Genomic DNA, 13,095 nt, shown 5'->3' with positions numbered 1-13,095 from the left:
TTTTTTTTTAAGAGTGAGAAGGAGAAAAAATAAATGCTTATTAATTAAAAAATAAAATAAAAAATTTAAAGATATCAATAAAACAAACCTGTCTAGTTTGTCTTTATCTGTCTCCTTTACTGGTTCATCATCCTGTTCCTGTCCCCCTCATCTGGGGGTGTGTTTCAAGACTCTGTCCTAAGCCCTGTTCTCTCTTTGTATTGTGTTCAGTTATAATTTCTCTTCTGTCTACTTCCAGATTTTATACCTAGCCCTAATATTTCTCTTTTGTTCTACTCCTTCATTACTAATTGCCTACTGGACATTTACCATTGGATGTCCTATAGATATCTCAAACTCTGTATAGTCTGACCAAAACAAATCGTTCTTACCTATCGTTTAAACCCATTGTCATTTCTGCCTTCACTGTTTCTCTTCAAGGGTACCACCATCTTTCCAGTCATGAAGGTTGGCAATCTTGGAGTCATCCTCAGATCTTCCCTTTCCATAACTCCCCATATCCAAACATTTGCAGATCTTGTCATTTTTTAAATTTCTATAGCAGTGGTATGAAACTCAAATAGAAATGGGGGCCACTAATCATAAGGATCTTTGGGGACCACATATTGACTTAATCTTAAAATGTAATATTACCTATGTTTTATTGTATTTTCATTTATTTTGTTAAGTATTTTTCAGTTATATTTTAACCTAGTTTAAGCCATACTCTGGATTGTTATATGGCATGTGGCTAGCAGGCTGTGAATTTGATATCTCTGTTCTGTAGTATTCTTGAATCAGTTCCGTTCTCTTTACTGTCCTCATTCAGGACCTCATAATCTTTCACATAGTCTGTTGCAGTAGTCTCATAATTGGTATCCTTCTAATCCCCGTTCCTTTGCCCCCATCTTCTACACAGCTGCCCAACTGATATTCCTAAAGTATGTCTGAATTTGTCCTTCATATTATGTTATGTTAGAATAAAACACAAATTCCTATTTTTGGCATTTTAAGTCCTTCACAGTCTTGCTCCAGCCTGCCTTTCCTGTCTTATTATATTTTATTTCCCTTTACACACTCTGTGGGAAAGTGAAACCGGCTTACTTGCTGGTCTCTGTACATGGCATACCATCTCTTGCGTCTACTTTTGTACAAGCTGTACCCCATATCTAGAATGCACTCCCTCCTAACCTTTATCTCTTAAAATTCCTGAGCTGCTTTCAGTGCTTTAGCTGTGTCCCTTCTTACACAAGACCTTTTTTACATTCCCAATTACTAGTGTCTCGATTACTTTGTATTCACCTTACTTTGTATTTTCTTATGAGTAAATTTTTTTTTAATGAAATGTAAGTTTTGTGAGGGCACGGACTAATTTTTTTTTCTTCATAGTACATTTGCCAGTCCTCAATACATGCTTATTGATTGACAGGGTAATTGCTAAAGTATCTTCCAGCTTTGAGTCTGGTAGATTTTTTTTTGTGTGTGTGTGAGAATTACTCATCTCTACCTAACGAAATTTTTGCTGGCAATGAAATGTGAATTTGTAGAAAAAAATGCACAGCTGTATGGGAGGGGTGAGAACCAGACCAAATATGAATTACACCGTACATAATCAGGAAAAGGATTTTCTCTGAATGAATTCTGGAATGAGCAGATGCATGAGGAACTGGCAGATGGCCTGGGTATGGGCACAAGACATACCACTTGTAAGAATTAGTCCCACCTATGTGTGTGTGAGTGACATATGATGCTCCTATTACGTGGGTGAATCGCCCACATATATTGCCTTTCAAATGAATAGTGTTGAAAATATTTTCAGTATGGATAGTGTGTCTAAATTGCCAAGGTTCTTTTCTCAAGGCTTTTTACTAATAAGTCTGAATAGATATGCAAACATGTGGAACTCAGCTGGATGGCAGCTGTTAGGTTCTTGACAGTAGCTGCCTGAAGCAGTGAATGCTGTTTTACTAGCCAAGTGTAGTTAGAAGCAATATGAAAGTTTCTTAAAATATAAAGCTATTCAGTAAAGCTATGCTGTGTTTGTAGTGGCACTGCTGTTGCCTATTGAAACTACTTTAGGTAACATTTTTTAAAGAGTCATCTGGGCTAGGGAGTAATGCCTTAGGCCTGCTTATCATTCCTGTTTGAGGTTAATATGAATATCATTGTTTGGGTGAGGATAAGGTTCCCCCTCATTTATCTGTATATAACTGGAATGTTCCATCTAGACGACTTAGCTTCTTTGCCCTGCTGAAAACACAGTATTTTTTCAGCTTCTCTGTGCTCTGAATTTTATGTAGGTTCCCTCACCACCTACCCCAGCTGCTAAATGACATGCAAGTTTTTTGCTGAATTGCATTTTGCTACATTAAGTAAAGGATTGGGGCTCCCACACCAGTTATGTAAGGACATTTCCAAATTTGACCACAGTAAACTCATATTTTGGTAGTGAGCCAAGAAAGCCACATGTATGTATGACCTTATGTATAATTATGTTTGTTAGCTAACTTTTTCAATACCTTAACATTTTTTAAGTTTGATATGCCTTTTCTCAATTGACTGAAATTCTATAGATATTCTCAAGGCTACTTAATTTTCCCATTACACTAGATTAGGGTCCATTCTTGTATCCTGGCTCTTTAAATCAACAGGATCTAGTTCAATCTCCAATTCATTAGTTGGAATGTCTTGACTTTCCTAGGTTGTAGGAAAGATTAAAGGATAAAGTGGAGGGTGCTATAGAGATTATACCCTCCTCAAATAAGCAGCAAGGATTGGACCCAAATTTAACAATAATAAAAGCTTCCCCAGTCCTTTTATCTTTCTCTAGCTTTTCTCTAGCCTTTTTGTTTTTAGTCACTTTCCATACCTCCTGTCAGTCACCTCCTCATCCCAAGCAATGATTCCTTTCCCCAACTTTTCTTGGCTTTTCCTTTCTTTTTACATAGTTACCTCCTCCTGTTTTTTGAGATGTATTTTAATGAAACGTCCAAAACAAACAAAAGAGATGGCAAAGAAAGAGGAACAAAGGAAAAAACATAGCTGAACATTGCCGCAGCTTTCAAATACAGGTCCTTGATTAACCTTTAATTTCAATAAACTTCAACTCTTATCGTTTTGTGTTTTACTTGTTTATGGGTTTTGCTTTGCTTTTTTATTAATACTAGATTTTCCATCTACTTTCTTGTCTATTCCTTTTTCCTTGAGAAGTCATTTTAAGGTATTTAAATGATTTTTGCAAAGTCTACCCTCAGGACTTGAAATTGTATAAAGATTCTAGGTTCTGTGTTATGTGCATTAATTACTAGACATTTACATAACCTTGGTGTCTGTGAATGGCCACCTATCTTTCAGTAATTTAATTTTAAGTAGTTGTGATCTAGTTTAACTACTTTCCATAAAAGGGCAGGATTTTGAATATATAGCCTCTTCAACCATTTATCTGACATTACTGTTTTTACAGCTGGAAAAAAAAAATTTAAGGTTAATATGTTGCCAAGCTTTGCTTGTTGACCCTTGGGCATAAATCAAGAAAAATGAACCATATCAGGAAAAGATTGTGGGAGCACATTTCATTCAGTTAAAATAATCAATTTTCTTCATCTGATTTTCAAAAATTCTAATATTTCTTTAACATAATTTTGTTATGTGTTGAAAAATTGGCTGTAAAGTATGCTTTTCTTCTTTTTGGTTATTATTATTCTTTTGAATATTGGGAGATAAAAGAATTTCAACTTTAGCAAAGCTTTCCTAATATGAAATGTAAGGACCTCAAAAAAATAGACCTTATATTGACTAGGTTTGGATTATGTTCAATTTTTTAAAATTAAGTAACCATACATTCTCTAATGAACATGAGAATAGGCATTGGTCTGATTATACATGGTCTGAAACATAAATATAGACTTAATAAGGTTTTCTGGTGTGTAATATGACATGTAATACACAGTCTAAGTTTCAGTGACTTTTTTCATCTATTTTCTGAAGGGGATTCATTTGACATCTTTTCTGATTACTCCCAAATCTACATATTCAGCTCTTACCTCTCTTGAGCTCCTGAATCTCCAGCTGGACATATTCATCTAGATTAGGTATCTCCTACTGAACATGCATAACAGAATTCATTATCTGACTAAACCCAGGTCTCCTCCTGACTTTCCCTTTTTCTTTTGAGAGTGCTATTATTCTTCTAGTCAGTCACACAGGTTTATAAGACTCTTCACTCTTTCTTCCCACCCCCATCCAATCAATTACCAAGTCTTATTGATTCCACTATTTCAACATCTTTCATACCCCTTTCTCTCTACTTATACCATAATCACCCTAATTAAGATATTCATCATCTTTCTCTTGAACTATTTTAATGGTCTCCTAATTGCTCTTCCTGGCTCCAGTCTCTTCCCTCATCAGTCCATCTTCCACACAGTTCCCAATTTGGTATTCTTAATGCATAGGTTTGGCCATGTTACTCCTCTGTTTAAGAAGCTTCAGTAACTTCCCATTTCCCTTGGGATACCTCCAGGGGGACATTTGGAGGCCGTCACAGACTGCCCCTTGCTTATCTTTCCAGATTGATTTCACATTACTCTTCTCCACAAACTAGCATTCTACTAGACTGCCCTCCTTCTATTACTCGTACATGATGTTCTGTCTCTCTCTTTTGTGCCTTTGAACAATCCATCTCCTTCATCTGAGTTGTTCACCTTCCTCACCTTCGCCTCTTGTAAGTCTCTCAAGTGCCGCCTCTCTTGAGAGACCTGTCCTGATCCCTTCCCCCACACTTGTAAATGTCCCTTCGCTTCAAAAATATCACTTGCATTTATTTGAGATATATCCTGTATGTACTTAAGTGCAGACATGTATAATGTTTAGCTCCTTGATGGCAGGCATGGTTTCATTTTTGTCTTTATATTCCTACCACCTGGCACAGTGTCTAAGAATTTGCGAGATAGTTTGATGTCTTAAGGAAAGGCCAGAATTATCTTCCATTTCGAATTCATATTTAAGCACTAGAACTTCATATCATCACTTTTTTTTTTTTAATTAAGACCTTAACGTCTTTGGATAGCTAAGTTCTGAATAAGGTTACTTCCTTTCTCTCTGGAAATTCAGAGCCTCCTATATTTTGTAGTTCAGCCAAACCTAAATAATGACAACTGAACAAGCACTGAATTTTGTACATTAAATAACATATGAATAATCTGTGTAAGTATGGGATAGTGGTTAGAGACCAGGTCCCAGAATGAATAGAAGTGGGCCCAGATGCTTTCTGTGACAGATATTGGCTGTATGGTTTTGGCTTAGTTGCTTCATTTTCAATGTCCCAGGCAGCTCTTTAAGACTTCAGATTTCTGAGCAATTGTAAATCTGCGTGGCTAAAGTGTCCTCCCCAGGAATTTCTTATAGCCATGAAATGGAAAGTCCATACAGAGAGGTGCTAGTAACACAGAAATCAAGACGGTCTGTGTTGAAATACTGGCCCTGCTACTTACTACCTTTCTGAATTTGGGCAAATCTCTTAATCTCTCTGGGTCTTAGTTTCTTTATCTGAAAAATGAGGAGGTTGTTCAAAGACAGGAGTTCTTGAACTTTTTGTGTTATGACCCCCTTTGGCCTTCTGGTGAAACCTGTGAGTCCCTTCTCGGAATAATGTTTTAAAATGCACAAAATACAATATATATGAATACAAAGGAAACCAATCATACTGAATTACAAATACAGTTATCAAAGTATTAAACAAACAAGTTCATGAACCCTGAGTTAAGAACCTCTGCTCTACGGGATGTGTAAGGGCCCTTCTTAGCTCTAAATTCTATCATCTCATGATCTTCCAATTAAGGAGAGAAATAGGTAAGCTACTTGAATAAAAAAAGAAGGATTGATAAGTTATGGAAAGGGCATAGTAGCTTTTTGAGGTGTGCTTTGAGAACAAAAAGGGCTAGAGGTCTGAGTAAGCTAAGAAATCTAGGGGTCAGTAGACCCACCATGATGTAATGGAAGGAGTCTTAGAATTAGAGTCAGAGGACCTAGTTCTAATGTAGTCACCTCTACTTATTACCAGTGAGACTTTGGGCAAATTACTTAATTTCCTTGAGCCTCTCTTTTCCCTTAAAATGAAAATGTTGTGCCTCGTTGTCTGTAAGGGCCTTGTTAGCTCTAAATTCTTTAAGTCATATGACTAGTATCCATCACTTGGTTCCCCCTTACCCCCTTTTAACAACTTAAAAAGGAATCAAGATCTGTGTTTTAATTATTTTGGAGGCAAAAACCAAAACAAAACTGTAATTATAGCCTTTGACAAATATTGGTCCAGAGTCTGTGGTATTCCAGATCACATGTATATAAGCTTCTTGGATGTGTCAGATTGTGATAAGAAGCTAAAAGGTATTCATATACTATGTCTCCGGTTCTTTGTTATTGGACTGGGTCAGACTTATGTTTTTTATGTAATGCTTACATGCAGCGGTGATGACAGCAGTAGCACTGTATTTCCTGAGAATTATATGAACACTATTGCAAGAAACAATGTATTATAAATTCATCATTTCCTTCATATTTTTTTGGGAACAGAAGGGTGCTTTTCAGTCTAATGAACAACACTTATTGGGCCTTCTTTGTAACTATTACATTGCCATCTTAACTTAGTGAATTATCAGACCTAACTTCACCTGATTACTTTTAATTTACTCCCTATTTTCTGTATATTTTAAGCTTGAATAGCTAATGGAAAAAAATGACTTCTTTTAAAATAACTGTAGTCAGTGATAAAATATAGAACTAACTCCCTACCTAAAAATACTTAGCTTACTTAATTTTTGAGAGAGAAACATAAATGATTGTGTTGATATTTGAACATTATTTGCAAATAATTTATTTTCTTCTGGTTATAGGTTCTTTTGTTCTGCATCACAGCTGCCATGTACATGTTCTTTTTCAGGTATGTTTTATTTATAATAAATATTGCTAATTATGATGCTTTAAAATACCAACATGTTTCAGCTCATTTTGTAACTTTACATTGATTTGTAAAACAAAAACAGTTTACACAAATAAGACCAAGATTACCTTGAAAAAAATTAAGAACTTGGTACAATTTAATCTTCTGCATATGTTATGATTAATTTATCTCTTGTTAAGAAGATATTGAGGGGGCAGCTAGGTGGCGCAGTGGATAGAGCACCGGCCCTGGATTCAGGAGGACCTGAGTTCAAATAGCTGTGTGACCCTGGGCAAGTCACTTAACCCCATTGCCTAGCAAAAACAAAACAAAACAAAACAAAAAAAAAGAAGATATTGTATACCGTTTTTACTTTAAATATGAAAAGCTTGGGAACTCATATTGAATTTTCAAAACATGTCAGTTGTTAGCAGTGTAGAAGAGGTAGCATGGTAGAATGGAAAGCGCATTATTATTGGATTTGAAGATAGAGTTCATGAGTTTGAATTTGGTCTCTGTTACTTATGCCCTGTGTGATGTGGGACAAGTCACTTTACTGCCATTTCTGAAAAGATGAGCTTATGTTCGATAGTCTCTAAGGTCTGTTGCAGTTGTAACGCCTATGATCCTATTTTTTTTTTTAATGTTCATTAGGATGTAGATAAATGATATTAGTTCAGAGTCCTTTTAGGAGAAGTTTTAGATAAAGCGTATGCAAACTTATTCTTTGTCCTTCCCTATTAATTTGTTTATTCTCTCCTCTTTGTGTATTATACACACATTTGAGAAGAAAATAAAACAATACAAAGTTTAGTTTCCCCAAATAATTTTCTGCTCTCTTATGCCTCTTCAATATGTTTGTGGCACATTTTTTCTCTTACCAGAGCAAAATAAGGTGAATCCTTGTTCTCAATAAAACAAAAGTACGAATTGCAGAGAATAATTAATGAAGGATGATTTCTACACTTTCCATTATCTACAAAAAAACCCTTTGAAGACCTGAAATAATGTAATGTGTGAGAGTAAAGAACTATTACAACAAATAAAGAAATACTACCTTAGGTTGTGGGTGGAAGTGGGGATCACTTGAATGTCTCAGTAGCTCTTTTCTCTTTCAAAGATTGCAAGCAGAGATGCTATTGTGGAACATTAAATAGCTGGTTTATCTGATCTTAGAAATGAAATTTCCCCCCATGAAACTGGCACACCTCTTTTCAGATGTTATATATTGTCCTTACAAAAAGTTCAATAGACATTTATTTAGTCTTTCCATAACCATATGTTACACTATGAGTATAAACATGTAGTCTAGATAAGACATGTTCTTTTCCTTTTTGTAGCTAACAGTCTACTGCAGGGATATGCCACACATAAATAACTATAATGTAAAATAATGCATGATAAATTAATGAAAGTGCAGAAAAAAGTACTATGTGAGGTCTGAGGTGGGGAGGGGGGGTGATTCCCAACTGGTAGTAGACAGCTACAGTGTGTGGGATAGCAGGGACATGCAGTCATGAATTGCTTAATGTTGGAGGTGGCATTTGAGTTGGAATTTTAAAAAAAGATAGGCAAGAATTTACCAGGCAGAGTGAAAGGAAGTCATTCCAGGCACAAGGAATAACATGAGAAAATCACAGAGGTCTAAACTATATGGTGATGAATGAATAGTTCAGTTTGGCTGGAATATAGAGTTAGATATAAGAGAGTAATGTGAGCTATGACTGGAACACAGACACAATCTGGTGGCACCAGATTGTGAAATGCTTCGGGTGCCAGACTATGGATTTTGTACTCTATTCAGTAGATAATTGAAAACTATGAAAGCATTTTGAGCAAAAAATTTAAGACCAGCTCTATGCACATAAGGAAGATTAGTCTACAAAAGTATGAAGAATAGGTTTGAAAAGTAGGTAAAGGCTGGAGGACTTCTCAGGAGATTATTGGAAGAGTCCAGGTAGATGTAATGAGGGCTTTATATTTGGGGAAAAGTCAATTAGAACAGAGAGAATGGGCCAGATATGAGATATATTATGGAGGTAGAATGAATAGAACTTGATAATAGATTAGAGAGAAGAGACAGAGGGACAGACACTCGGACAGACAGAAAATGAGAAGTCAGAGAGAAAAATTATAGTTTGGGAGAAGAGAAAAAAGATGGTGATTAAACCTTGTGGAAGAAGATGAGAATTTAGGGGAAGGGCAGGTAGAACACAAGGTTGTAATATCTCAGAAGCCAAAGGAGGAGTGATTATCCAGAAAAAAGAGTTGGGTATTTAGCTGTGTCATATGAAGAGAAAAGAGGAAGGGGAATGAAAATTGAAGATGCCTTTAGCTTTGGCACTAGGCGGTGGTGGTTTTTAAGAGTGATTTTTCCATAATGGTGACAATGGAAGCCAGATTGCTGAGGGTTTGGGGAGAATGGGTGGGAACAAAGTATAGACTCTGCAGATATTTCACTTTTTAAAAATGTTTTTCAGTGAATGGGAGGAATCAGATGACTTGATAGCTAGAAAAGTTGGGAAAACCAATGGAAGTTTATTTAGGATTGGGGCAAAGTGAATATATCTATAGGCATATGAGGGCTGTGAAGAAGATATTGAAGATACCTGAGAGAGAAAGGGTTACTGCTACAGCAAGGTCTTAGAAGGAAAGAAGATAGGGATTAAATAGAGGAATTAATCTTAATAAGGATTTATGAATACTTTAAGTAAAAAGAGAGAGGTAAGCATTCAACATTAACTTGTTACCAGGGCATCCATCCATCAGTCAATTAACAAGCATTTATTAAGGGCCTTTTATATGCCAGGGCCTGTGCTAGGTGCTTGGGATAAAATTTTAAATGATCCTTTCCCTCAAGTGTCTTATATTCTACTCAATTATGTGGGGGTGGGGTTGGGGTACTAGAGTTTGTGGGTAGGAAAAAGAATAGTCAGGGAGTTAACATAGTCTTAGGATATGTAGAGAGGTGCACAGGGAGGTAATAGTACTGCTTCACACTACTAGATCATGCCTAGAAGAATACTGGGGTTGGTTCTGGGTACCATATCTTAAGAAAAACATTGATATGTGCTGGATTGTGTCAGTTCTAATAATGTAGAAAGAATAGGTGGCTGAAGTATCGGAGAGACTTTGGCATTGACAAACATAGCTAGAGAGGTGGGAGGGGAGCGGCAATTGGAGGTTGAGGTAGGGATTATCTGTTAAATGCTGATAAGATAGCTTGCTTTTGTAAGTAATGAAGGGGAGCTCAATATCATTAGCTGCTAAGCGTGGGAAAGCAATTGTCAATTGGAAGAACCTGATTTTCACATGGGCTGCCATTCATGTAACTTACTGCACCATACTGCACCATTCCCAACAGTGCCTTCATAGATTTGACACGGAATCATCATTTACTAGAGCTCAATCTTTGGGGGGTTTTGTTTATCCCCAAGAAACAAGAATAAATATATTTGCAACTAAGACATTAATTCAATGACTACGTCTGATTTTTATCATTTGAACTTTTTTTTACCTCTTAAATCAGCCGACCAAAAACTTTTAAGAGGTTACCTACTATAGTCTGGCAAACTGCAGCAAATATTTATTGAAGTTGCTTGATTCAATTTTCAATTATTTTTCCTTTTGGAAGAAGGACTTCATGCAAATATGAGTGAAGTGGGTCTGGGTGATTTTTTTCTGATAAAGAAATAGACTAAAACAAAAATGATATATGAAGTTTCAAGATACATGGGATCTTAAACTCAGAGGGATGGTAAAGGGATTGTAAGTATTTTATGTCAGTCACTAGTGACTGAACATCATTGCAGCTGTTCAGTGGTCTCTGAAATTTTATAGTCTATCTCCTCTTAATGAATATGTCTCCATTACCAAATAGACTATTATTGCCCTTGCATTTTCAATTATAGAAGGAAGGGTCAGGAATAAAATGACCCTGTGGTCTCAGCTATCTTTAAGAGTCTCTTTGCTGGTTATACCCAGGAACTTTGTTGGGATAATGTTGAAAACATTCACATAATAATGTGAATTTGTGCTTTTCTAATCTAATTCTAATTGTATTTGTGCTTTTTCTAATCAGGATGATTTTTTAAAAGATCAGGAAGGGAAGTTTTTATTTGGGAAGTGATAGAAAGTTAGATTATGTCATGTTTACTGTACTTTATGTTATTAAAGAGTAAAGTTCATAATACCAAGGACAGTAAATTAAATGTGTTGTTTAATACCATTATTTTTATAGCTTATCTTTACAGAGTCAAACTGTTTAGAACTAGGAGGACCCTTATAGATCATACGATCTAGCCAATTCTTTTGTCTAAAATAATGACAAGTAGATTTGAACCTAGGTCCTTGAATTCCAAATCTGCTGCTACTGTCACTGCACTACATTGCCTTTATGTGAATGACATGAATTTAGCTCTTCTGGATCATCTAAAGTGTTTGGGATTTTTAATTTACATGTGTAAAATATTTGTAATATTGAAATTAAGGCATTGAGATTAAGGAATTATATTCTGAAAACTGTTGTCATGTGTTTAATTCAATGTAGCAAATATTTAATCACTTGCCATGAGGAAGTCACCATGATAGAAGTTGAGGATATAGAGGGAAAAATATCTCAGAATCTCTTAAAATCAAAGAATTTATTGTCTAATAGAAGCTTACAATGTAAATAGGATAGAAAGTAGGTAGATAGAACTAGTGTGATCTATGAAAATAGAAGATAGATAGTAGATCACTACAGGAGGTCAGGAAACATGAACCTAGTATGAGTACAAATTAGAAAGAGAACCAAGCCTCCAACAAATGTGTTCTGATGCAGAGCTACAACATATTTACCCAGTTTGCTGGAAGTTGTTTTCTTGTTACAGTCACAAAAGTGCTTCTTCAGAATAACTTTACAATGCTTTTCAGAAGGCCCAATACTGTGTTTCTACATAGTTATTTGAATGTTATATCCTTCCACCAGATTGTAAGCTCCTTGAGAGCAGGGACTGTTTTTGCCTTAATTTGTATCCCCAGCATTTAGCAAGGTGCCTGGGATATAGTAGGTATTGAATAAATGCTTGTTGACTTGGTGCTCGTATTTTATTTGTCTTTGTGTTTAAAGATTCCATGAGAAGATAACAGTTCTCATCCTAGCACTTAGGGTTGGAAAGTTCTTTGGCTTATGATAGAGATAGCCCTAGGGAAGTTTGGAGCTCCAAGGTGTGACTTGGCATCATGAGGGAGTCCTCAGATAAATCTGCATTGGGTATTGGGTTGTGTTTGATGAGCTCTTGGCACTTGTAACTAGGGCATCTCTAAGAGGGTTCACATTCTAAGCAACAGATCCTACGACAGAGTTGTAGGGGAGGGGAGAGCCTGAAGCATGGCGAAAAGAGTCTTAAAATGAAGTGGTAACTAGGAGGGGCCCTGGGTCAAAGTCCCCAGTCTTGTGACCATTGTCCCTAGGGGAACCTTGTTGTCCAGGGCCCCTAAAATGTTGCCAGTCAGTGGTTCCTTGGGAACAAGGTTCTGGGTTGTGGTTGGTGAATCCTGGAAGGTTGGTGGATTAGAAGGGACCTCAAAATCTGTGAATCCTATGATAAAATCTAAGCTCCTTAAGGCCAAGGACTGTTTAATTTTGTTTTTATATACTTCACAATTACTTGCTGGATTGCTTCTCTATAAAAACTAACACTTTCACTAAATTACTAATGTCCTTGACAAGGTTTTGGTTTAAATAAAGCTTAGAGAAAGATTTTTGCAAAAAATAAAACCATTTGTAAAGTGTTGCCATTCCCAAAGCATTATGATGTGTAGGCCAGATCCTGCTGTGAAAAAGGACACTGTTGCCCTTCAGAATAGTTCACACCATTTGGCCAGGCAAAGACTGGCAGAACAGTTGATCCTTATGGTTGTACTTCAGAGTAAGTGCAGGAATTTGACACAATGTTTGTTCAAAAATATTTTAGAAATTCAGTGCTTAAGTAGGGGAAGAAGATATCAACTAAGTACCAAATGGCATTTTACACCTAGCTTTTAAGGAGAAGTAAATGACACAGTTTATATATAATGAAAGGGATTGTACTGTAGCAGCAAAAATTATTGTCAGAGAAGGAAGGAAAATGAAAATTAGTTTCACTGAAGAGAAATTTGGGAACAGGTTACTTTTCTGAAAGAACAATCTTTGAGAT

General features: G+C 36.1%; 1 protein-coding gene across 2 annotated transcripts in view; it reads left to right on the top strand.

Moving 5' to 3' along the window:
- The window catches only part of TMEM135 (transmembrane protein 135), a 342,694-nt gene that overhangs the window by 226,942 nt on the left and 102,657 nt on the right, over positions 1-13,095 (top strand). For both annotated transcript variants that reach the window (XM_027848341.1, XM_027848342.1), the window contains one exon: positions 6,870-6,916. In XM_027848341.1, coding sequence (XP_027704142.1) covers positions 6,870-6,916 — 47 coding nt within the window. The remainder of the gene's footprint in view (positions 1-6,869; positions 6,917-13,095) is intronic.

Source organism: Vombatus ursinus, unplaced genomic scaffold, assembly GCF_900497805.2.
Source record: "Vombatus ursinus unplaced genomic scaffold, bare-nosed wombat genome assembly UNPS02005659.1, whole genome shotgun sequence".
Taxonomy (NCBI): domain Eukaryota; kingdom Metazoa; phylum Chordata; class Mammalia; order Diprotodontia; family Vombatidae; genus Vombatus; species Vombatus ursinus.
This window is presented reverse-complemented; position numbering and strand designations above follow the sequence as displayed.